General features: G+C 40.8%; 2 protein-coding genes and 1 long non-coding RNA gene across 3 annotated transcripts in view; all 3 read right to left on the bottom strand.

Annotated features, from left to right (window-relative positions):
* Positions 1 to 79: 79 nt before the first annotated feature.
* Positions 80 to 4,725, bottom strand: LOC117509839. Its single transcript, XM_034169482.1, has 5 exons — positions 3,733 to 4,725; positions 2,800 to 2,954; positions 2,619 to 2,688; positions 2,328 to 2,529; positions 80 to 615 (listed from the first exon to the last, which is right to left on the bottom strand). The coding sequence occupies exons 1-5, from the start codon at positions 4,560 to 4,562 to the stop codon at positions 127 to 129; spliced, it is 1,746 nt and encodes a 581-aa protein (XP_034025373.1). The 5' UTR covers positions 4,563 to 4,725; the 3' UTR covers positions 80 to 126.
* An 11-nt stretch (positions 4,726 to 4,736) lies between these two features.
* Positions 4,737 to 5,417, bottom strand: LOC117509840. Its single transcript, XR_004560556.1, has 3 exons — positions 5,388 to 5,417; positions 5,025 to 5,139; positions 4,737 to 4,942 (listed from the first exon to the last, which is right to left on the bottom strand). It is a non-coding gene; the product is annotated as an uncharacterized LOC117509840 (long non-coding RNA).
* Positions 5,418 to 9,388: 3,971 nt separating this feature from the next.
* The window catches only part of LOC117509984 (hemicentin-2-like), a 29,031-nt gene continuing 11,902 nt past the window's right edge, over positions 9,389 to 26,517 (bottom strand). The window contains exons 2-11 of the mRNA XM_034169592.1: positions 23,528 to 23,679; positions 20,603 to 20,756; positions 19,022 to 19,214; positions 18,483 to 18,577; positions 17,359 to 17,545; positions 12,671 to 12,768; positions 12,352 to 12,505; positions 12,101 to 12,219; positions 9,790 to 9,957; positions 9,389 to 9,522 (exon numbers count right to left, since the gene is read on the bottom strand). Coding sequence (XP_034025483.1) covers positions 9,389 to 9,522; positions 9,790 to 9,957; positions 12,101 to 12,219; positions 12,352 to 12,505; positions 12,671 to 12,768; positions 17,359 to 17,545; positions 18,483 to 18,577; positions 19,022 to 19,214; positions 20,603 to 20,756; positions 23,528 to 23,679 — 1,454 coding nt within the window. The remainder of the gene's footprint in view (positions 9,523 to 9,789; positions 9,958 to 12,100; positions 12,220 to 12,351; positions 12,506 to 12,670; positions 12,769 to 17,358; positions 17,546 to 18,482; positions 18,578 to 19,021; positions 19,215 to 20,602; positions 20,757 to 23,527; positions 23,680 to 26,517) is intronic.

Below are 26,517 nucleotides of genomic sequence, written 5' to 3'. Positions count from 1 at the left end.
CTTCATGAAAAGTGTTTCTCATTTGTGCAGTATTGTATATCAAATAGATGGTAATGACTTGCTGTTGCTGGGGAAATGAGTTGTCCACCAGTTTGATAAGATATATGTGTGGGGATCACTCTGTCGCTATTTTGTGTGAGGTAATGTGCCATCTGATTGGTCAGTCTCCTGGCTGTTAGACAACAGGGGGCTGAACAACGGTGCAGCCACTGAAGCGGAACTGGACACTGAAGTGATACGAGTGCTAGTACTCAGTGCCATCGATACAGTGGCCACTGGGTAAAAATGGATGTCCACGGCAACCGTGGTTAGCCCCAAAGAGACGTGGTGAGAGAGTTGTAGGGGAGGATTGGCGTGTGAGATGCTGATGTTGTGGTGAAGCGGTGCTCCACACGGCTCAGCCACCTGCAGGGTTAATGAGGAGTGTACACCCTCCACACATCTGGATGGGGGAGAGGGGGAAGGAGAACATGATGGCAACGTGGATGGAGGAGGTAAGGAGACATGGCACGGACTGTAGTTGTCTCCTGCACTGATGGTCCAGTCCTCTGCGGCGTGCAGCTGGATGCTAGGCTGTGACAAACTGCAGCCCTTCTCATCCATGGACGAATCCACCTGAAACAGTGACGATTACACTTACTGTACAAATCATGGCTTAATGATGAATTAATAACAACCCTAAATTACTATAGTTATATTAGCATGCTTGTAATTTTCCTTTGCCCATGCATTTTAGCATGCTATGTTAGCATCAAACTTGTGTTTTCACGGACATCAGAATTTTTAGCGCTCTAACTGTTTTGGCCATGGCGGCAGCATTGGCGAGTAAACAGTAGGTAGGGAAAGCATACATTCTACCCTGTCTGATGGAAAAAGGTGCAAAAATGAAGATGACGTTAACTGGTGATGAAGATCGTGTGAAATCCCGTCATCTGCTGTTATGTACGTGGACATCGTGAATTATTTATTATTTTCACCTGCACCTTTCAATGGACTTAAAAAACTACAAAGCTTGGATGTCTATAACCAGTTTGTTTGTGGCTGGGTTACAGAAAAAAGTGTCACAGATCATGAAGGACAAATGGAAAAGTAACGTTTCAGCACATCCACAGTGCACGGATTATCTTTGTTGTTCTTCGTCGTTAATGTTTCCTACTGGAAACATTTAAAAAATGTTTGAGTTATGGTTTGTAACCCAGATTTTAATGTTCAATGGACATATTTTAAAATAAAATGGTATCAAATTCAATAAGATAATTATTAAAGAGGTCATATTGTAGAAAATCACCTTTCACGTTCTGACACTTCGCCCTGATTCCTGATCACCTTCAGTAATCTATAGCAATGCAGGTTGGCTCTCTGTCTGATGACTGTAGGAGACGACGATATGATAATAACTCAATCTGAACGCTAAAAACAGATGCAAGTATAAACAGAATGGATGGCAGCGTACTGCTGAGATGGCCGCTTCCAGGTCCGTGGCGTCACGTCAAAACACTCTATAGCTGAGGTATGTGTTTGGTATCTTGAGATCAATGAATGTATTGTACATATGCAACCTTTAACCTGGTGGTACCAGAAAAGAACAGAATTGTCATCTGTGGATCATGATTGATTGTAAACATTTTAAAACAATCCAAAAAAAGTGTTGTTAATGATGCATTTGTCTGTTGCATTTAAAGATGGACCAAATAATTTCATATTCAGCTGCACTGTGTGTTGGGAAACTAAACACAGCAGGAAAATATATAAGACAACAACAACGACAACAACGATAATAATTTTTACAGGTAAGGTACCCAACAAACAAATATTGCAAAGTTCTTTACAACAAAAACCACAAGGAACTAGGATAGAACAAGGACCCAAAAAAAACACAAAAAAAAACTCACCAGATAAATCATAAAAATAGTAACAATATTCAACTTGATCCTCAATAAGCCAGAATTATATAAACTTTAAATAAAACAATACGATTGTACCCCTTATTAATCTTATCAATTGTAGGCATTTAAAATTACCCGCATGTACATTTCCAATATATGCTATTGAATTATTTGTTGAACCTTACTATAACAGCATTAAAATAACTATTCAAAATGAACAGGCTGTTTTTGCACATTTTCCTCATAGTGAATGGGGACAAAATCAATCTGTTTCTGAAATGATGGTCGCCAACAGTGTTCAGTGGGGCAAAATATGCACAAAATGTAATAGGTCCTTACCCAGACTGCCCTATAATACCACAAAAAAAAAAAAAAAATCTGAAAGATCAGGTTTAAACAAATACAAATTTATCTTGTTAATTGCACATTCTGTTATCAAACCTTTGTGTCCAGTATGGGCTCAGGATAAGTCTCAACAGACACTGAGCAGTTGTCCAGAGTGGGTTGGATGTCCTCTTGAAGGTCATCTGATGTGGGTTCCACCTGTACCGTGACCAGACTGAGGCCAGGAGGTCTGGCACGTGTGTCTGATGTGTTGGGGCTCTGTTCAATCACTGCCACACAGTCATCATCTTCAAATGCTCTGCACAAATCACATCACAATCTCCAGTTCCATGTGTCATTTTCAAAGTGGTGAAAGCATGAATTCACTTTGAGCTGCTGTAAAATCACCTGTTTTCATATGTTCGCCCTGTAGCTCGACATTCAGTGTGTCTCACAGGGACACCTAAATTTCTCTGAGCTGTGGGGAAAATTAATTTAGATGGTAATCATAAAACATCACTTGTAATGTTCAGAACATTACAGTAGGTGCAGTGGTATCAAATTAAGAGAGCAGCTGCAGATGTCGGACCTGATCGGCTTGTGGGCGCAGAGTCGTTCTTTTGGACCACTGAATAGAAGGTAACGGTGATGAAGATGAAGGCCAGAGATAAACCAACTCCCACCACAATGGGGATGTCATGTTTCTCCAAAACCGGCAGCCAGGAAGGAGCCTCCTTCATGTCCCTAGACAGAGAAATGTAAAATTCCTACTGTCATACTCCAGGAGAAATAGGTGGGAAATGTTATTTCTTTATGAAAATTATCCTTTAGACAATGGTTTGGATGTTGTTGTTGTCTTACCCAACACTGCACAAACACAGTAATCACACTGTACTTTCAGAAACGTTTGTTTGTGCGTATATTTGTTCCACTACTTCTCTAAGGTGCTTCAACCAGTTTCCGCCAAACCTACTGTGTGCATAAGTTGAACTGGTAGAATTGCCTGAGTAGGGTTTGTTTTGGCAAAGGTTAAGATCATTAGGACCAAAGATCAAAATGGACTTTTTCACTCTGATTTGCAACAAACTTGGTACTCATATGGAGTGGGTTCCAGAATTGCTCAGAATTAATCCAGAAAGGTCAAATTTGCCAAAGGTCCATCATTGGGATCAAGATCATTGGAAGTCAAAGGTAAAAAATAAAGTGTTTTTTTAAGCTATTATATTTTCAGTCTGAATTGCACCAAACCGGGCACACATATGGAGATGGGTCAAGGAATTGCCCAGCAAGGTCATATTTGCCAAAGTTCAATCACTGATGTCAAAGTCATGTATTCTTGTTTGTTTGTTGATCTACTCCCTACAGGTCCTTTTGTTGATTTATCGAGGTGAATAATTTGGGTAAAGGTCAAGCTCATTGCAGTCAAATAGACTGCTGTAGCCATTAATGTCATCATGTCCATTTGTACTGCTACCTAGTGGTTTCAAAGATCCATCACCCCTTGTGTTTTTCTTTTACCTACCTGGGATCATTGCTGACCATCGGTGATTGGGAGGTGTTCCTCTTTAGCTCATCGATAAGTTCTGTGTTGTTTGCTGATTTAACTCGGTGTCCTTGCTGGCTGTCATTTAGTTGCACTTGATTGGACACAGTGACCTGATGATCAACATGCACCTCAGAGTCAAACGTGGAAAGCTCAAACATCTGATCAGGAAGTGGCTCCCTGTGTTGGTGTGGAGGGGGTTCTTGTTGAGGTGGCTGCAAGTTAAACTGTGGAGGTTGGGTTGGATATAATCGAGGTTGGTTTTGAGCAAGTGTAGCCCAAGTTACAGTTGGGTCAGTCTGCATGGAAGAGACCTGATCATGAGTTTTTGGTTGTTTAGACTCAACACTTGAAGAAAGCGTGGGCTGTGAAGAAGGAAGATAGAACAGAATGGTGGATTGCTGAAAATTTACCTTGGAAAAAGGAGTTTGGGTAGAGGTTTCTTGAGGATCACTTTTAGATATTTTTGAAAGCGTTGGCAAATGCTGTGAATAAGGTTCCTGGTCCATATGTTGGCTTGAGTTTTCCACTTTGGCTTGAGATGTTTGAGTTGAGGATTGGTCATTGTGGAATTGGGATAAGTGACTTTTGGTAACTGTCTGGTGTTGCTGCTTTAGAGACAAATCTGAAGTAGATGAAACAGCGACTGAACCTGAAGAAGTTGTCTGGTTGTTGGTCATGGGATTCTGTGCTTGACTAAGAGGGGGAAAACTGGAAAAGCGAGCAACTGGAAGCTGCGCTTGTGATTGAGACGAAGCTGTGTCAGCAATTGTTTCTGAGTTGTGACTTGATTGAGATGCGGCAAACATATTAGGCTGCTTTGAATGAGGCGCAGAATGTACAAAAGGATGCTGCAAATGTGAACGTGGTGCCTTTGCTGTCAAATAGGACTGACTGTGTATGAGTGCAAACGGGGTGCTTGACCCCAAAATGTGACGAGTGACTGATGCCTGACTGTACGTTACAGAAGGAACACTGGTAGCTGCAGACTGGAAGTTTGGATGGGGAGGAGGCGGCAGCATGGGCGGTGTAATCTGTGTGATTAAGGGCCGTGCTGGATTGTCGTTGGGGAGGTTCAGGTGTTGTGTTTGAGGCTCCAAAGACAGTGATGGAATCTTTAGTTCAAGAGCTGCTGCTCTTGAAGATGATGCTTCGCTTTTTGCTGTAGCATTACAATATAAAGTGGAGCCTGAGTGGGGGGAAAAAATAGCATTAAAACACAAACTTATTTCATGAACAGATAGAATTTAATTGTCGATCAAAGCACATACATAGGACCTTCATTTGTTGCGTTTGCACAAGTGGATTATGGGTTGTTTTAGAATTTTGCTCAGCCACAAGCTCTCTGGAATGAGAATTTGACCACGCTTTGCTCATGCTGTTCTTCTGTTTCAGGACATAAACAAATGTAAACAGCTTTTACTGCATAAAAACAATCATATAGGGAGAAAATTTCAGTCACATAAGAAGTATCAGAGGAATGATTAAGCACGCACTGACAAGTCAACACAATCACAGTTTAAAATCACACACGTACACATAAAAAAACACATGTTCTGGACTAAAAGAACATGTTCATTTTATCAGCAAAAGTCTTTTTTATCACAAGTACAGACTCACTACACATTACTTACAGCAGACAAAATCAATCTTGTCTGCTTGTCTGCTGGATGATCTTCAGCTTTTCAAACAGAAGATAGCAGGAAGGAAAATCAGCAATGAGATTCAGCTTGGATTGGTGCAATCAAAATATACGTACTGGTCTAAAACTCTGAATACTTGATGACCACTGGCTGTGTCCTCACAGAGGTGATGCTTGAACAGCTACAATTAAAACCTATCAGAAAGTGCATAGGCCCAAAAATCTTTTGTTTATGTGTCATTAACCAGATTAAGTAAGGTCAGTTCAATCATTGCTTTGCTGTATTTATATATTAGATTTATGGATATGAATGGGAGCCATACTGTGCTAATAGTGCAGCAGATAACTGAAACAATCGTGCAAATGGTGATAAAAGCATCAAATTTGGCAGAAATACTCCTTAGACACTTTTGAAAAAAAAAAAAAAAACAATTGGCCACTTGACTTTTCAACTGGTGTTCAGGTAGGGGTCAATTGAAGAATTACATCCATCCATCCAAACCGCCCCAGTGCACGCTGAAGGTCCTGATTTGACGAAGCCAACAGAACCACATCGTCCGCAAACAGCAGAGATGAGATTCTGTGGTTCCCAAACTGGACCCCCTCTACACCCTGGCTGCTCCTAGAAATTCTGTCCATAAAGGTAATGAACAGAACCGGTGACAAAGGGCAGCCCTGGTGGAGGCCAACGTGCATTGGAAACAGGTTTGACTTACTACCGGCAATGCGAACCAAGCTCCTGCTGCGGTCGTACAGGGAGTGGATAGCCCTTAGCAAAGGACCCCGGACCCTGTACTCCCGGAGCACTCCACACATCCACAAAGCACATGTGGACTGGTTGGGCGAACTCCCATGAACCCTCGAGCACCCAATGGAGGGTGTAGAGCTGGTCCAGTGTGCCACGACCAGGACGAAAACCACACTGCTCCTCCTGAATCCGAAGTTAGACTATTGGTCAAATTCTCCTCTCCAGTACTTTGGAATTGACCTTACCGGGGAGGCTGAGGAGTGTGATCCCCCTATAGTTGGAACACACCCTCCGGTCCCTGCCAATCCAGAGGTACTGTCCCCGACCGCCACGCGATGTTGCAGAAGCGTGTCAACCAAAACAAGAAATTATTGGTTGAGCTAATAGGATTAATAAATGTAATAGTTTTGACATTGTTGAATGCTTGGTCTCCAAAGTAAAGGTCAAACGAGGTCTATGTCTATTGGATTCTATGACATGTGACATGTTACCCCATAACATGATAAGTAAGGATGATACATGGTCCAAACGAATCCTTTTTAAAACCGTGTTAACTCAACTAGTAATTTGCATCACTTTTTACCAAAATTGGAGCAACTTTAACTTTTGACCCCTGTACAAACTGACACTGACCTTTGTCACCATTCTTGCTGTTTTTATCCCATAACTCCATAGAATTCAGTTACAGACCATCCAAACTATACCTTTTTGGAATCTTTATGATCAGGCAATTAATGTGGCATAGGTTTCAATATGATTGGAGCATCTTTTAATTTTGACTCCTGTGTAATTCTTCAATTGACCTCTACCTGAACGCCAACTGAAAATTCAAGTGGCCAATTGGTTTTTTCAAAAGAGGAGTGTCTGAGGACTGTTTCTGCCAAGTTTGATGCTTTTATCACCATTTGCAGGATTCCACTCTAAATATTCTCTTATCTGCTGCACTATAGAAACAATAATTAAATATAACACAATGCTAAAATACCTTTGGCTGTATGAGTATAAAAACAGGAAACAGAATGTGACCTTTTGACCTCTTAAAATAGGTCAAGGTTAGCCATATTTGAACTTGTCCAAGGTCTATGTCTCAAGAATGCTCCCTGTGAAACTGAAGACCCGGGACTTATGCTGAGCACAGACAGACGGACAGACAGACGGACGCAAGGCCTTCACAATACGTGATGGTATAATGCTCATATAGACTAACCAGCGCATAGGGCTGCACGATATAGGTTTTGAATACTGCTATCGCCATATGCACATTTGCAGTTGTTACATAGCAGGACTTGCGATGTGGCATAATTAAATTAAGCATGCACGTTTTCTCTGCCAAGTGATAATCCACTTTCATTCTTCATGAGTACCAACAAAACATGTCAAAGATGTTGAATTTATTGAACAAAGGATCCCGGTAATGTGAATGTGCTCCCCTATACACATCAACACAGAGCTCCGTTCTCAGCTGAAAACAAACAAACAAAAAATCAGGCGGCTCCTTCGCAACTTGTTTTGGTGCCCGAAAACAATGCACCCAGAGCACCACATTATAACACAGAGGGACTTCTTTAAAAACGCTGAGCTTATTCACGAATAATTTCCACAATAAGGAATTAAAGTATTTCCAAAAGACATCTTCTAAAACAAGGGCATCTTCTGCTGATAACAGTTTTCAGCATAGGTCAAAATAAAAGTCTTTATTTACGCAATTTAGCGTCTAAAGTACTGCACAGATTTTGACAAAAATTTCACCACGGATAGATACTTGTATTAGGGCATGGAAGACTCCATTACATTTTGGAGGTGATCCGGATCCGGATTCTGGATCACGTTTCACTTTACAGGCTTTGAAGGATTCCGTCAAAACCTTCACGGATTCTCACCAAATTTGCACCACAGATATATAGTAGGGCATGGAAGGCTCCACTGAATTTGGGAGGTGATCCGGATCGGATCATGATTTCCCTTTATATAGACTTTGAGGAATTACGTCAAAACTACTTCACGGATTCTCACCAAATTTGCACCAGAGATAGATAGATAGATAGATAGAGCATGGAAGACTCCAGAGAATTTTGGAGGTGATCCGGATCCGGATTGACAGATGTCAGAAATCTGATTGCTCTTGTTTTAAAGCTGCTGTTATGTTGTTGTTGTTTTTTTGTGTGTGTGTAGCTAGCTGTTTGGAAAGTGCCACCAGAATTTTATCGCAGAAATGCAATAACAATTTAATTTCATTTCATTTATTTAAAAGGGACAACACATATTGATGAACAAAATGAACTGCAAATTCCAGTCAGCGGACAAGATGAACATGAACACAGCCTATGAAAAACTGGGCTGTGGACTGCAGCTTTTCTGCAAAAGCACCACTGATAAACCTGCTGTGCATCTTGTTGATCAAAACTGACCAAATCTGCATAAAGGCATTTTTTTGAATAGGTAAACTTGATTCACACATCCTTTCACTTCATCAATGAGCTCCAGATGAGCCAGTAGCTTAACACACAGCATGTGTTTGAAAATGCACAAACACACACTGCTTCAATTTAAATACATAATAAGTATATTTCAGATGTTCACCGCAGCCCCTCCTTCTGTTAAAAGGCTTTATTTTACTCAGTGTGCTGGTTTGCAAAAGTTGTAGTTTCTACTGCTACACTGACTAGCTCCTTATACTGCTTATAAACATGCTCCCTTCTCCATTTTTTGTGGAACTTCCACAAAACACTTCCACAGTGGAAGCATTACAGCACCACATATAGACCTGGCATATGTACTACAGCTTTTTCGGGTGTTTTAAGTGTATCCTGAAAAATTTTGCAAGATATTAATAATATATCGCAATATATAAATCACCATGGGCAAAAAATGGCAGTATCTTTTTTTTTTTTTTTCCAGTATCGTGCAGCCCTACCGTGCACATGTTCTTGAAGTTATAATAATTTGGGACATCCTGGAAAATTTAAAATATTAACACTGGAAATGTAAATGTAAATTATAAACCTCAGCATAAGATCCAACTTTATCTCCTTGCCGTGTTTTACATGTTTGAACTTTTGCCTCTGCACACTGTGAAACCAAAAACCATATTGTGAGTTTTTGGTTTCACGGTTTATTATTGCACCACAACTGTGTATGTCAACTGGAAAAGTACAAGTGGGATATTTGAAAGACTTAAACCTTCAAAGATGTCCAACACACAGTGTAAACACACTGTTACAATAAATCATGTCTGTATTCATTCTTCATGGTGGAGTGAGTACACCTGTGACGGTGAGGACAGTGCGTCTCTGATGTCGTCCTGCTCGGTTCTGAGCAGTACAGTAGTATTCCCCAGCATCAGACCACTGCACACTGGATATATGCAGAGCGCCATCTTCTGCATGGAAAGTAATATTACAACACTTATGTTAAATTTATGGATTGATATCTAGGCTGGGCAGCTAAAACTCCAACAGTGTTTCCACCACTTCCACTGATGTCATGTCTTCTGGTTTTACAAAAGCAGGACTAGATTTTTGAAACATCCCTCAGCAACAGTTCCTGAACTCATTTCTTGCGTTCTCCTGCCATGCATGCTTTTATTTATGTTTGGGGACCAGTGGATCCTTAAACCCAACAAACAAACATGCGTTGAAGCACTCACCATCGACGTGTGTACGCCCTGTGGCTGCGATGGGGGAGCGTGTCTCTGCTGTGCCCCTGCTCCAGGTGTATGTGATGGGCTGAACCCCGACAGCCGTACACGGCATGACCGCTGAAGCCGCTATTCTGCTGCTCAGCTGTCCTGCAGAGGTCACGATGATGGGACTCACTGTGAACGAGAGCATGACCAGTCAGTTTTGTGCACAAATTGAAGACAACTGTTTTGCAGTCACGTGCACAAAATTCCTATTTTGTACACTGTTGCATTGATGTTTCGTCTGAATTCTGTCTCTTCTATAACCTGGAAGAATGAACAGTGTCAACTGCTGTCACATAATGACAAAATAACAGTCATTCAATGTCAAAATAAGCAAACAACTACAATATAAAAATAATAATAATAATAATAATAATAATAAGCTCAAACACAGCAAACATTTACTTGCATCCATATTTAAAAGTGGTCACCTTTGATTTCTCACAAAACTTGCAAAATTTACTTCATATTGAATTGTAGTTATCATTAATAACTTTTTATTTTTGTGGTAATATTACTGCATAGTGTTTGTTTTGGGGGAGTCTAGAGCAAATATAGTGAGAAATTCTTTATTCTCCGTCCTGGTCCTTTAAGTGTAGAGTTTGCATGTTCTCTCCAGGTGCTCTGGCTTCCTCCCGCTTCCAAAGACATTCAGGTTCGGTGAACTGGAAACTTTAAATTGATGACATTACACACATGTACGTATATTCATGCTAACTGAATATGTTCTTTTACCCACACGTACTACATATTTGTATGACTACTGCCATTGTTGCCATGAACATCTCCTTTGTTATGCATGGTTTATGCTTTGTTTGTTTCTTTGATTGAATGTTTTATATTACAGTTATTAATTATAGTGATGCCAAAGAGAATTATTTCATTTCTTAAATGGTACAAATCATTGACTACACCTTTAAATAGAACATCAATCATGAAGAATTTCAATTTGAGTTGGTACTTATACCCTACACATAAACAAGAGTATATAACAAGTACAATGCATCCGGAAAATATTCATAGCACTTCATTTTTTCCACATTTTATGTTACAGCCTTACTCCAAAATGGAGTAAATTCTTTTTTTCCCCTCAAACTTCTACTCACAGAACCCCATAATGACAACATGAATTTTTTTTCTGTAAATTCAAAAACTAACTAAAAAAATCAAAAGCTAAGAAATCACATGCACCAGTTGTTGCAGCTGATAACATCCCCACAGCATGATGCTTCCCCACCCCACCCCATCCCCACCATGCTTCACTGTATGGGTGGTGCTTGGTTTCCTCCAAAAATAGCACCTTACGTTCACGCCAAAGAGTTCAATCTTTGTCTCATCAGACCAGAGAATTTTGTTTCTCATGGTCTGAGAGTCCTTCAGGTGCCTATGGGCAAACTCCAGGCAGGCTGCCATGTGCTTTTACCAAGGAGTCTGGCCACTTTACCATACAGGCCTGATTGGTGGATTGCTGCAGAGATGGTTGTCCTTCTGGAAGGTTCTCCTCTCGCCACAGAAGAATGCTGGAGCTCTGACAGAGTGACCATTGGTTGCTTGGTCACCTCCCTGACTAAGGTCCTTCTCCCACGATTGCTCAGTTTAGACGGGCGGCCAAGTCTAGGAAGAGTCCTGGTGGATCCGAACATCTTCCAATTACAGGGGATGGAGGCCACTGTGCTTATTGGGACCTTCAAAGCAGCAGAAATATTTCTGTACCCTTCCCCAGATTTGTGCCTCAAGACAATCATGCCTTGGAGGTCTACAGACAATTCCTTTGACTTAATGCTTGGTTTGTGCTCTGACATGCACTGTCAACTGTGAGACCTTTTATCTAGACAGGTGTGTGTATTTCCAAATCATGTCCAATCAACTGAATTTACACCAGGTGGACTCCAGTTAAGCTGTAGAAACATCTCAAGGATGATCAGTGGAAACAGGATGCACCTGAGCTCAGTTTTGAGCTTCATGGCAAAGGCTGTGAATACTTATGTAATTACTAAATCTAAATCTGTCATTATGGGGTACTGTGTGTAGAATTTTGAGGAAAAAATTGAATGTGACCCATTTTGGAGTAAGGCTATAATGTAACAAAATGTTGAATAAGTGAAGCGATGTGAATACGTTTTGATGAACCTCTGTACCACACAGCAAATTCATTTAAAATGTTTTTAGTATAACAAAGTAACATTTCATTAATTTCCTCATCTGGTTTAAAGTCAGTTAAAGTGGTAACTGCTGATTTGAAAACCTGTTGATGCATTGTTCTTCAAAAGGTTACCAGCAACTTTCAGCAGTGCGGCGCTGTGGCTTTGACCCAGTGTGTTGGAAGCCTCGCACACGTACTCCCCCTCGTCGTAGCTCCGGGCTGACTGGATGTGCAGGGAGGCATTTCGGAATCTGCGAGAGAAAAATGTAAATGCCATATGAGTCCATAGAGATTTTGCCAAAGAGCAAAAAAAACAAAACAAAACAAAAAAAACCAGAAGACATCACCAAGGAACATTTTCAATACATTATTCGACCACTTACCCAACAGCAATCCTGCCTCCGGTCTTCTTGGACCAGCCTCTCTTTACCCAGCTGATGGAAGGTGGAGGATGACCCGACACCTGACACTCCAGCACCACCTGGGCCCCTACTGGCACCGTTAGCACCTGGGGCCACACCTTCACTGATGGAGGCGCTGGCGAGAAGAGAAAAGGATCAACAGCGGTTAAAGCTGATAAGACTCATCAGTTAGTGAAAAGTATTGATAATGGACAAAACATTAACTAAGCCACAACAAAACGTAGTGAACAGTTTGACCGTTTAGTGACACAGGAATGAAAGGTTCATCATAATAACATACCCAGCACAGTAACGCTTGCTCTTATCGAGCTGAGATGTCTTTGAAGGTGGCTGTTTGAGGCCCTGCAGAAGTAGATGCCGCTGTCATTCTCTTGGATGCTGAAGATGAAAGAACAATGATAAAAAAAAAAACTTATAAATCCCATACCCACACATATGCTTGAACATTTTACTTACAGCAGCTTTGAGAAACTTTCAAATTCTTTGGAAGTCAAAAGCTGCAGTTTTGTTGCTAGTTGAAAATCATGACAGTTTTTTGAGGATATCACAAGTAGCAACATTTTACGTAATGATTTGTTAATTAAGAAAAAAACAATGTCATAACAGCATAATCAAGTAATACAGTGCATCCGGAAAGTATTTACAGCCCTTCAGTTTTTCCACGTTTTGGTTACAGTCTTATTCCAAAAAGGAGTAAATTCATTTTTTCCTCAGATGTCTACACATAATACCCCATAATAACAACATCAAAAAGTTTTTTTTTCTTTTTTTTTTTTTTTACAAATTTATTCAAAATAAAAAATAAGATTTTTTGTTATTTACATGTACATAAGTATTCACACCCTTTGTTCAATACCTTGTTGATGCACCTTTGGCTGCAATTACAGCCAAAGTCTTCTTGAATATTATGCCACAAGCTTGGAGTGCTTATCTTTGGGTAGTTTTGCCCATTGCTTTTTGCAGCACCTCTCAAGCTCCATCAGGTTGGATGGGGAGTGTCGATGCACACCCATTTTCAGATCTCTCCACAGATGTTCAATGTGATTCAAGTCTGGGCTCTGCTTGGGCCACCCAAGGACATTCACAGAGTTGTCCTGAAGCCACTCCTTTGATATCTTGGCTGTATGTTCAGGGTCATTGTCCTGCTGAAATTTGGATCATAACCCCAGTCTGAGGTCAAGAATGCTCTGGAGCAGGTATTCATCCAGGATGTCTCTGTACATTCTGTACATTGTGTATTCATCTTTCCCTCAATCCCAGTTCCTGCTGCTGAAAAACCTCCGCACATCATGATGCTGCCACCACCATGCTTCACTGTAGGGATGGTGCCTGGTTTCCTCCAAACATGGCTCCTGGCATTCACGCCAAAGAGTTCAAGCTTTGGCTCATCAGACCAAAGAATTTGTTTATCATGGCCTGAGAGTCCTTTGGGTGTCTTTTGGCAAACTCCAGGTGGGCTAACTTGTGCCTTTTACTAAGGAGTGGCTTCCGTCTAGCCACTCTACCATACAGGACTGATTGGTGGAGATGGTTGTCCTTCTGGAAGATTTTCCTCTCTCCACAGAAGAATGTTGGAGCTCTGACAGAGTGACCATTGGTTGCTTGGTCACCTCCCTGACTAAGGCCCTTCTCCCCCAATCACTCAGTTTAGACAGGCGGCCAGCTCTAGGAAGAGTCCTGGTGGATCTGAACTTCTTCCATTTATGGATTATGGAGGCCACTGTACTCACTGGGACCTTCAATGCAGCAGAAATGTATCTGTACCCTTCCCCAGATTTGTGCCTCAAGACAATCCTGTCTCTGAGGTCTACAGACAATTCCTTTGACTTCATGCTTGGTTTGTGCTCTGACATGCACTGTCAACTGTGGGACCTTATATGCAGGTGTGTGTCTTTCCAAATCATGTCCAATCAACTGAATTTACCCCAGGTGGACTCCAATTAAGCTGTAGAAACATCTCACGGATGATCAGTGGAAACAGGATGCACCTGAGCTCAGTTTTGAGTTTTATGGCAAACACTGTGAATACTTATGTAGGGGGTGGTGGCCAAGTGGTTAATGCGCTTGGTTTCAGTGCAGAAGGTTCCGCCACATTTCTCCATGTAATGTGGAGTTGTGTCAGGAAGGGCATCTGGCGTAAAACCTGTGCCAATTCAACATGCAGATCCACCTTGGATTTGCTGTGGCGACCCCGAGTGCAAACAAGGGAGCAGCCGAAGGGTCTTTTACTTTTACTGTGAATACTTATGTACATGTGATTTCTTAGTTTTTCTATTTTTAATAAATTTGCAAAAAAAAACTGAAAAAAATCACGTTGTCATTATGGGTTATTATGTGTAGACGTTTGAGGAACAAAATGAATTTCATCCATTTTGGATTAAGGATACACCATAAATAAATGGAAGGAAATACACACACCGCATACACACAGAGAGATAGATAGAACATTTGCCAAAGCGATGAGAGTTTATTCAGACATTACTAAACAGTCACACATGTTGCCATTTCCATTTAGCATTGATATTCTGTCTTCCTACAACACAAAAACATTCTGAACATTGTACTATTTCACCTGTCAGAGCGACTGTGTGTCCTTTTATGGATGTTGTGTTTTATCAATCAATCAATCAATCAATCAATCAATTTTTTTATATAGCGCCAAATCACAACAAACAGTTGCCCCAAGGCGCTTTATATTGCAAGGCAAGGCCATACAATAATTATGTAAAACCCCAACGGTCAAAACGACCCCCTGTGAGCAAGCACTTGGCTACAGTGGGAAGGAAAAACTCCCTTTTAACAGGAAGAAACCTCCAGCAGAACCAGGCTCAGGGAGGGGCAGTCTTCTGCTGGGACTGGTTGGGGCTGAGGGAGAGAACCAGGAAAAAGACATGCTGTGGAGGGGAGCAGAGATCGATCACTAATGATTAAATGCAGAGTGGTGCATACAGAGCAAAAAGAGAAAGAAACAGTGCATCATGGGAACCCCCCAGCAGTCTACGTCTATAGCAGCATAACTAAGGGATGGTTCAGGGTCACCTGATCCAGCCCTAACTATAAGCTTTAGCAAAAAGGAAAGTTTTAAGCCTAATCTTAAAAGTAGAGAGGGTGTCTGTCTCCCTGATCTGAATTGGGAGCTGGTTCCACAGGAGAGGAGCCTGAAAGCTGAAGGCTCTGCCTCCCATTCTACTCTTACAAACCCTAGGAACTACAAGTAAGCCTGCAGTCTGAGAGCGAAGCGCTCTATTGGGGTGATATGGTACTACGAGGTCCCTAAGATAAGATGGGACCTGATTATTCAAAACCTTATAAGTAAGAAGAAGAATTTTAAATTCTATTCTAGAATTAACAGGAAGCCAATGAAGAGAGGCCAATATGGGTGAGATATGCTCTCTCCTTCTAGTCCCCGTCAGTACTCTAGCTGCAGCATTTTGAATTAACTGAAGGCTTTTTAGGGAACTTTTAGGACAACCTGATAATAATGAATTACAATAGTCCAGCCTAGAGGAAATAAATGCATGAATTAGTTTTTCAGCATCACTCTGAGACAAGACCTTTCTGATTTTAGAGATATTGCGTAAATGCAAAAAGCAGTCCTACATATTTGTTTAATATGCGCTTTGAATGACATATCCTGATCAAAAATGACTCCAAGATTTCTCACAGTATTACTAGAGGTCAGGGTAATGCCATCCAGAGTAAGGATCTGGTTAGACACCATGTTTCTAAGATTTGTGGGGCCAAGTACAATAACTTCAGTTTTATCTGAGTTTAAAAGCAGGAAATTAGAGGTCATCCATGTCTTTATGTCTGTAAGACAATCCTGCAGTTTAGCTAATTGGTGTGTGTCCTCTGGCTTCATGGATAGATAAAGCTGGATATCATCTGCGTAACAATGAAAATTTAAGCAATACCGTCTAATAATACTGCCTAAGGGAAGCATATATAAAGTGAATAAAATTGGTCCTAGCACAGAACCTTGTGGAACTCCATAATTAACTTTAGTCTGTGAAGAAGATTCCCCATTTACATGAACAAATTGTAATCTATTAGACAAATATGATTCAAACCACCGCAGCGCAGTGCCTTTAATACCTATGGCATGCTCTAATCTCTGTAATAAAATTTTATGGTCAACTGTATCAAAAGCAGCACTGAGGTCTAACAGAACAAGCACAGAGATGAGTCCACTGTCCGAGGCCATAAGAAGATCATTTGTAACCTTCACTAATGCTGTTTCTGTACTATGATGAATTCTAAAACCTGACTGAAACTCTTCAAATAGACCATTCCTCTGCAGATGATCAGTTAGCTGTTTTACAACTACCCTTTCAAGAATTTTTGAGAGAAAAGGAAGGTTGGAGATTGGCCTATAATTAGCTAAGATAGCTGGGTCAAGTGATGGCTTTTTAAGTAATGGTTTAATTACTGCCACCTTAAAAGCCTGTGGTACATAGCCAACTAATAAAGATAGATTGATCATATTTAAGATTGAAGCATTAAATAATGGTAGGGCTTCCTTGAGCAGCCTGGTAGGAATGGGGTCTAATAAACATGTTGATGGTTTTATGTCAAGAACAATCAAATGGAGCAAAAGACAAATAGTTCAACAAACAAATGGCCCAAAAATCAAATGGTTTGTGTACCATTTGGTTGTTGAAATGGTTCAAAATGGCACAACAATCAAATGGTCCAACAAACAAATTGTGTAACAACATAACAAACAAATGGTGCAACAACAAATTAAACAAAAATCAAGTGATACAACAATCAAATGATGCAACCATCAAATTATGCAACAAACAAGCTGCCCAACTATTAAATGATGCAACGGTCAAATGGTGCAACGATCTAATGGTCCAAGAAACAAATGGTGCAATAATCAAATGGTCCACCCAGGAACATAAAAGCAGAAGACAAGCACAGACTCCCAGGTAACATGAACTTTTTTTTTTTAAATACGCAGACCTGTTGAAGAAAAGATCTCCACTGTGCAGCACAGTCACATGAGCTGCTGGAGGGAGAAGTTGGTTGTTTTTGAACCAGGAGACCTGAGCTGTGGGTCTGCTGTAAGGAGGCCTGCAGGTGACCGTTACATTCTCGCCTCTTCTCACAACCATGTTTGTGGGCTGCTGGACGAAACTCCAGTCCATCTCTGAGAAAACAAAATGTGTGCATGTGTGTGTCACTGAAGTGTGTATCTCTGTGTCCATTTCTTCATTTGGTAAGAATAAATAGCTACCAGCTTTAGTTTATCATTTTCTCTCATTAGCCTGCATAGAGCAGCAGTGTTATGCTGTATTAATATTATCTAAATAAAATGCAACTTTCTGCTGCTTTTCACTATTGTTTTTGTCTTTTTGTTGGTTTAACACTGCAAAAAAATAACATAGAGGTGCAACAACTGATTGAGTGGAATTTTGTGAAATGATAAATCAATGATTGTGATATTTCTTGAAGTCAGTTCAAGTGCATTACACATTTGTAGCCTGGCTACATTTCTCGGGATGTTTTTGTTTGTTTGTTTGTTTGTTTGTTTGTTTTTCCAACACATCATGTCATTTAAATAGGGAAAATCGCATCAATATGTGTTGCATTTGATCAGTACCATGGACAGTTCATGTGCTGACACTAATGAGCTGCGTTGGCTATTAGAAAAAAAGACTTGCAGAAACAGTTGTCAAAATCCCTTACTTCATTTTGGGTTCTCATGATATGGAAATCTGACCTATTTCATAACAAAACTGCCAGTGTTAATTTAATAATGGAAAGAGTGGACACATTTTGACAGTTTTCCAGTGTTAAGTTTAAAACTGTCAGTGTTAATTTAACACTGACAGCGTTAAATTAAAACTTTCAAAACCATAAATTTAACACTGAAAGGAATAAACACACATATATATATACTTTTCTAGTGTTAATTTGCAAGATTTATTCTGATTGTGCAGCTGTGACGTGTGCTTTGAAAATACCAGTAAGAAAATACACCAGCACCAAGAACCACATGGATCGCCATGTTCTCCAAAGTAGGCTCAATGAAGCACATTTTTTGTTTTAAAAAGACCTTAATGACAGATGTTGGCATACAGTACCAGCTGGAATGAGGAAGCCCGCCTGTGACCTGACTGCCTCTTTCTGTTTGGATGCTTCACAGTGATAGGAGCCCTCATCACCCTTCGTCACATTCCTGACAAAATCAAGCAAAAATAGAATTTAAATTTTGTTTGTCAACAAAAATCCACTTGTAACGCATTAAAGTTTTCCAGGCTTGAAAAACCACAAGTTCGCCCCACGTCGAGGTTATGACATCAAAGCTTCTGTATAAATCCATCCATGCATGCAGTGCTTAAGTGAATTTCATGCTTTTCCCGTTAAGCATTTCTTCTGTTTTCCGTTTTGTTGCCCGTCCACATGAGTACACCTACAAACAAACTTAATGTGCTGAACAACGAACATACTATTAAACAAACTCAAATTAAAACCAAAAGAAAAAAAACAGTACTCTTAAAATTAAAATATATACAATATATATTTTAAAATGCATAATTCTCAGCTTATCATAACGTAAAAACCTGGAAAAAACAACAAGAATATAAAATCAATATTCCTCTTTGTTTGCTTGCTATTCAACCTGAATATGAGCAGCTGGTCATTGTTCTGAAGAATGAATGAGGCAGAACCATTGGTCAGGAGGTAGCCGTCTTTGAACCAATGCACCATGGGAACTGGGAAGCCACGAACTACACAGTGCATGGAGGCCTTTGTTCCCACGGCAACAGTGATGTTTTCAGGACTATGAAGGATGTGCAGCCTTTTTGGGACCCCTGTAGAGCAGATAGACACACATGAAACCCATTTACCAGTTTCTGTCTGTCTGTGTGTGTTAGCGTGCATACGTGCATGCACTTTAGGTTGTGGGTAAAAATATGGTATTTTATTGTGTTTGTTTTTTATTTGTTTTAAAACAGTGGGTTGGCAGAAGGTTAACTTTAAAATGACCAGACATTCCAGAACCATCATAAACTAGAAGCACTCAGAGAGCACAAAACTCCACCAAGGCCATAGGGTCACTGATGTCACATGGAATACCCTTTGGCAAAGAGACTTATTCCATGTCGTTTCACGCATCTACTGTCATGTTTCAGATTCAGTGGTTAAACTCTTAGATCTTCAGCAAATGTATTTATAAAGAGAAACTGCATGAACTACACAAGTTTTTTTTATTTATTTTCTAACAACAGGTTTGTTCAATGAGGAGAAACAAATGCTAAAAAATTATTGTTGTGCCGTAACTTAATTTTTGTTCAGCCTTTGTGACCCGTCTTCATGAAGTTAGATGCAAAAATGTTGAAATTGGCCCTATCCTGCAATGATAAAGAATCCTTAAATAATTACTGAATCCGGACCGTGTTCCGGATCATTACCAAAATGTAATGACTTCTAAGTTAGGCCAAGCTACACCCCTGGTAAAAATTTCATTGAAATCCATTGAGGATTTTTTGAGTAATCCTGCTAACAAACCAACAAACAAACAAACGGACGCGACGGAAAACATAACCTCCTTGGCAGAGGTAATTAGTTAAATTAACCAGTAATGGTCACGTTGTATAACTCATTTGTGCATACAAATAAACAAATAAACATAAAGCTGATGTAGTTTTAAGTGTACTGCTTGACACGTGCACTTGACAAAACAAAGATGTTGTAGATCATCACTAAGTAATAAAATTATGATGACAGCCAAATTAACTACAACGCCAATTTTCTTATGCGGCAGGAGACAAAAGAAAAAAATAGCATTTGGGTACTGGGTCATGGGAAATTACACCCAGTGAGTGAAAACTTCACACATTCTTGAGAAATGTTGGTTTCTCCGAATGCAATTAATGGAGAACCACGCCCTACTTTTTCTGGGACAGGCTCAAAAACTTCTCAATTGCCTCTCGTATCTTATTTATTACATATTTTTCCAATATAGTGACAATACACATTAGCCAATGAACTGTCATTAAATCAGTTAATTCAGCAATTCATTTTTAAATTTTACTTTTATATTTAAATTTTAATAAAAGTTATTACTTGTTTTATGAAAACTTGCACTGTAAATAAACTGCAATCTAGCTTTCCCAAACAAATTTGTGGAGATTGTAATTTTTTTAAAGTTTTTTTTTAAGGACCTCTGACCTACTACTTCTACTAAAAACACACTCACCTTGCACAGTTATTTTAGCCGGCCTGCTCTCCTTTTTGATGTCCATTAAAGGATTGTAGGTGACACAGATATATATCCCATCATCCTCTAGGGTTGTGTTGAAAAGATGCAGAGTTCCTGAAGTCTTCTTCTGGTGACCACCTCCATACTCACCCTGAATAAAGGAGATATTGTCATCTTTATCTCACTGTAAAACCAAACAGTACATGTTATTAAATTAATAAAGTTAACGCAATTCAAACTTTGAAAAAAGTTATAGTCACTCATTTCTATTAATTAAATAAACTCAAAAATGAAATATTGTTATAACAACTCAAATGCTTTGAGTGCATTTAAAGTTTTGGAAGAAATTAAGTCTTGGTTAAGTATTTCCAGTTCATTCCATTAACTCATTTAAATTAAAGTTCTTATTAAAGTTCATACCAATTTTAAAAATTGTGTCTTGTTCGTGGGCTGCAAATTAGCATTTTTACTCTATTGCTGTCATTTTTGTTTATTTAATAATTTTTTTAATTAAATTTGTCATATTTTTAATATAGTAGTTTGAACCTCTGTGACATGAATTGTAAGTCCTTTGCATGGGCTTTTGTTGTCATTTTAGTTTTTTTTTTTGTTGTTGTTGTTGGTGTTTTTTATATTGCTTTTAACATGACATAAGTCACCCAGAGTGCTTAACAGGGAAAGGGTTGCTGCTGCTGCCCTTAGTAGTTTGGCAAAAGCGCTGTTGCACACTTGAGCCAGCGGACACTCCAAACACCACAGGCTCTCGGTATTCGCTCATGGTCTCCCATCCAGGTCCAGGCCCTTCTCCACTTAGTGTCCAAGATCTGACAAGATAGGTATTCACAAGACAGTACAGCCTGTTTGAAAATGTGAGGTGAAGAGAAATGGCATCTGCTTTTAAGATATACGTTGGTATGATGTATATAGCAGTTGTATTAAAGGTCAAAAAGTACTTTTTGCAATTTGAATACATTTGATTTCTGCAGTGTATTTTATGAAATAAGATTTAAAAAATATTAAATGATTTATTAACATGTCCTTTTATTAGTAAGAGTAATTATCTCTATTTTAATTCAGACAATTGATTTTTAAAACAAAAAATGCATGTAACTTTAAAGTTTGTAGTTTTCTATAATGTACCTTGTATGGTAAATTCATGAAAATGTATAAATTAGTTTACAATTTGAGATCGATTGTACAGTATATTTACGTCATAGGCCACGTAATATAAATAGAAGACCTGATGAGATCATTTAAACGTTGACACATCCGATAGAGTAGGTGGCGGTATGGACCTAAGTTGATGGTTGCCACCCGCCATTCTAAAGAGGGAGGAAGACGAAGATAAATTAAATGTATATATCGAAAACACCAGTTGCATCGTAGCCTTTGGCCGTGCGGAGCATAGATGTGCCTCACCGTTGCTAGCAGTTTGCCAGACAGTTCTGTTGCCTAGACCTGTCCAGCAACTTGGATTTGTCAGTCGACACAGGCCACGTGAAGACGGAGCCTTCGTCGAGCACCGAACTCAACCGCTAACAACCAACTTCAACCTGAGGAGACTGTTGTGTGGGCGGCCAGAAGAGGAGGTACTGCTGGCCCACCACCAGAGGGCGCCCTGCCTGAAGTGCGGGCTTCAGGCACGAGAGGGCGCTGCCGCCTCAGGAACAAGCCGTGGTGACAGCTGTCACCCATCATCCGTGACAACTGTCACTAATCATCAAATCCACATCTGGAATAAAAGCAGGAAGACACCTCCACCACACTGCCGAGATATCATCTTCTACCAGAGGTAATATCCTCAGCCTTTTTGTGATATTTTGTAAATCAGTTTATTGTGAGTGTTTGCAGGAGTACCGGTCCTTTTTGTGGAGGCTGTGCAAGACGGCACTCTTTTTCCTCTGAGGGATCGCTGCAAGTATTGAGTGAGAGGTGGAGGTGGAATTCCCACCAGGATTGTTACTGGGTGTTCACACACCCACCCTTGACTGTCTTTGCTTTCTGCCAGCAGTACCAGATCCGACACGCCATGAAGGTGGCCACCTAGGGACTTCGGGACTTGGCGGCTCCAGTATTCCTCGGGTTCGGTGGCAGTGGGAATCATGTGGTTCCGGTTCGTTTCCAGACGGGCGTCTCCTATCGTCGAGCCTGCCCACACGACACCTTATTGACTTTTGCACATTCTGTAATCTGCTGTGTTTAGTTGTGTCATTCACAACAGTAAAGTGTTATAATTTGACTCCTTCCATTGTCCGTTCATTTACGCCCCCTGTTGTGGGTCCGTGTCACTACACTTTCCCAACAGAGACTTTACGGCACGGCCATCAGTGATTCTCGAGGACTACGTTGCTCACTCTCGCCTGCATTCCTGACAGGTAACTTAAATGTGTTGCTGTCTAGCTTTGTATAGGTTTTTGGGGTTTTTTTGTTGAAAGAACAGAACAAGCGTATTGGGATCGGGGTGAGGGTAAAGCGGGAGCTAACTCCATTTAGCATGTTCCATACATTTTCCCGCTTGGCTACTGATATAAGTTCATTTGGACAAAACTGTGGACAAAACAAGTTTATCGAGCAGACTTGTAGGAAGACCTAACGTTAATTGCTTGACAAAAATGTGGAAATGCAAATTATGTGAGTTTTCTAGTTGCTTGAAAATTGAGACATTACAGGCTCCATCATGGACAATATTCTACAGTTTCACGTTTGCCATGCCTGTGTACTAGTTGCATGTGCACATTCAGTACAGTCACTTGCCCAGTACCCGGAGAAGCTTAGTGGCTTCTTTGAGTTCATTCAGGTAATTCTCCTTGACCTGGATGATGGTAGGAAGCAGGATGGTTTGAGTTCAACTAACTCATCAGGTTTTACAGTGCTTTGTGAGCATTGGGAATGGCATTTCAAAACAACACACACACTGCTTACGTGAATCTGTCTGCCTCTTGTGACCGGGTTGCCGTCTTTGAGCCAGGTGATGGTTGCAGGAGGTGAGCTTTCTCCGGACACACACTGGAGAAACACTCCTTCTCCTTCCATAACTGTCTGGTCCTGAGGACTAAAGAAAACATCCTCTAACCCTGGAAAACATAGCAAATGCAGCAAAAGGACATCAGTATAACCCTAAAAATAAGCATTGCAAAGTAATTACATTATCTGTATGGTAAACACTGGCAACTTAAGCCTCTGGGGACCATGATATATGCATATAGAAGCGTCCAGGATGAAAATCAGCACCTCCAAATCCGAGGCCATGGTTCTCGACCGGAAAAAGGTGCTTTGCCCTCTTCAGGTCGGTGGAGTGTCCTTGCCTCAAGTGGAGGAGTTTAAGTATCTCGGGGTCTTGTTCACGAGTGAGGGACAGATGGAGCGTGAGATCGATAGACGGATCGGTGCAGCATCTGCAGTGATGCAGTCGCTGTATCAGGCCATTGTGGTGAAGAGAGAGCTGAGTAGGGGGGCAAAGCTCTCGATTTACAGATCGATCTATGTTCTGATCCTCACCTATGGTCATGAGATTTGGCTCATGACCGAAAGAACAAGATCGCGAGTACAAGTGGCCAAGATGAGTTTCCTCCGCAGGGTGGCTGGGCACTCCTTTAGAGATAGGGTGAGGAGCTCGGTCACTCGGGAGGAGCTCGGAGTGGAGCCGCTGCTCCTCCACATCGAATGGAGTCAGTTGAGATGGCTCGGGCATCTTTTCCGGATGCCTGTTAAGGATTTTATATATATATATATATATGTTATCACTGTTAAACATTTGTACCTTTGTCTTCTTTCTTATGAAAACGTTATTGTGCTGTTTTGCACCTAACCCTGAGAATGTACGTGTTATTCAACCTTGTTTTTAGCATGCTGGGGTCAATCTGAACTGGGAATGAAGAGCTGGATGTACTTATTAATATTATACAACTTGTTTTTGTAGCCGCTAACGACTGGGAGTGAAGCATGACGGGGTCAGGCTGAACTGGGAGTAAAAGAACTGAAGGTTGTTTTGACTGTTGTGATGTGATGCTTAGTGTGAAGACCAGGACACTCCAGGCAGATGCACAACAGCTGATAACTGCAACAGACGAACGGGATGTGCTGACCTTCGACGATAAGAGTAAAAGAAAGAAACTGTTTTTCCTTACAGCTGCACTTATTGACGTATGTGTTTGTTACGGGAAGAAACTTGTCTCGCGTTGTCCCCCCCCCCCCCCCCCTTAGGACAAGTTTTATGATGTAATGAGGGCTTCTCTAATAAAAAGAGCGGGAGCACAGGCCAGAATTTAGTGTAGCCTTGGTGTACAGCCTGGCTGCACTCCGCGCGTGATTAATTTGACTTTCTGTCTCATTGGTGTTTCTTGACTCTGTTTGTCTTATCAAAGGTTTTAAGAATGTTTGGAGGAGAAAATACCCAACATTGACTGGGGGCTCGTCCGGGATCTCAACAACACCGGAGGTGTCCGGCGGGGGTCGCCAAGTCCAGACGTAAATCCTTGGCCAAGGTCCGATCGATTGATCGTGTCTGCAATTGTCGACCACCGTTGGCATCGTCTGGTTGACGAGATTTTCCCGAAGAAGACAGACAGGAGGTCGAGTCAGTGAGTAGAATTTCTTTGTAACAGTACTGAGTGAGTGGTGATCAGATCACATAAAACAGTTAAACTCCGTAAGCGATGGCGTGGAATCGTCTGTTAATGTAAAGCAGTTAAAATCCGCGAGGAGGGCGGACTCCTCTACGGTTGCGAGGGACGCCCGTAGTTAAATTCCAGAAGGAGGGTACGGACTCCTCTGTTTTAATACGTAAAGGAAATCCCGGGTAGAAATACGTGCACTGTAAAAAAGCAGTTAAATCTGGCAGGGACGGCGGAGTCCCCTAATGCAGGACATTAGTTAAATTTCACGGGAGGGCGAGCTCCCCTGGCCTAAGAATACGCGTACGATTATTAAAAAGTGTTTTTATGTGTAAATAGTGTTTTGTGTAAGTGTAAATAGAATAACTGTGTGAAAGTGTAATACTTTGGACAACGTTAGTGACAACCGTGTGTGCGGATGCAGAGGCAAGTGATTCCGCTTCCTACGGGGAGGTGAAAGGAATCAACCACACGACGGCAAATTAATTGTCACGTCCAAAGAAAGTGAAAACTTCAGATTTAGAACACCCTAGGTGTGCCCCCGTCTGAAGTCCAAATTATAACAAGGGATAATAAAAATGGGGGGTAAGACGTCTAAAAATAAGGAAAATTTATCAACTGACGACTGGAAATTTATGGAAGCAAAAAATCCAAAAGCAACAAAGAAATTGGAGACCTGGATAAATAAACATGACTTTGATGGACGACTGAACCTGATCAGTATACAGAAGCTAAAGAAGGAGTTAGAACAGGAACATAAAGGTGATGAGAAAAAGATGCAGAAAGTAGGGGCAGATTTAGTGGCATTTTGGGAGGAGGAAGCAGAGAACAGACGGAAGGGAGCAGAGAAGCGACAATTAGAGAAAGCAAGGAAAAAGAAAGCTGTAGGTAAGGCAGAAGAAGATGTGATAATTCAGCACAGAGAACCAGAACAGCCTCAACAACCACCGCCGGCTGGATCGTCGGTGACAACAACACCTTTATCTCCTCTACCAGAGGATGACGATGTACCGCCACCACAGTATGATTTAGCAGTAAAACCTAAGGTAAAAAGTGAAAAACCAGAAAAACCACAAACACGTAGTCAAGCGAAAGTGCCCACAGCCCCTCCCATGGTGGAACACAGTGACCAGGGAGGTGCCTATCCTATGATAGAAGTACCAAATCCTCGTGCAGGAACAGCAGGACATCGATCAACCATGCTCGTATATCGAACATGGAATGCTGATGATATCAAAGCAGCAGTCGACATGATACCATCGCCACATGTTGATATCGAGGGATTTATGCAGGATATAG

The sequence above is a fragment of the Thalassophryne amazonica genome, chromosome 5 (assembly GCF_902500255.1).
Source record: "Thalassophryne amazonica chromosome 5, fThaAma1.1, whole genome shotgun sequence".
Lineage (NCBI taxonomy): Eukaryota > Metazoa > Chordata > Actinopteri > Batrachoidiformes > Batrachoididae > Thalassophryne > Thalassophryne amazonica.
The sequence above is the reverse complement of the archived record's forward strand: the minus strand, read 5'-3'. Positions and strand labels throughout refer to the sequence as shown.

Coding starts and splice junctions, on each gene's coding strand:
- LOC117509839 (XM_034169482.1), bottom strand. CDS start 4,562: ATGTTTGCCGCATCTCAATCAAGTCACAACTCAGAAACAATTGCTGAC. Junction 2,955..3,732: donor ATGGTCAGCAATGATCCCAG/GTAGGTAAAAGA, acceptor TTCTCTGTCTAG/GGACATGAAGGAGGCTCCTT. Junction 616..2,327: donor AGCCCATACTGGACACAAAG/GTTTGATAACAG, acceptor TCACTGTTTCAG/GTGGATTCGTCCATGGATGA.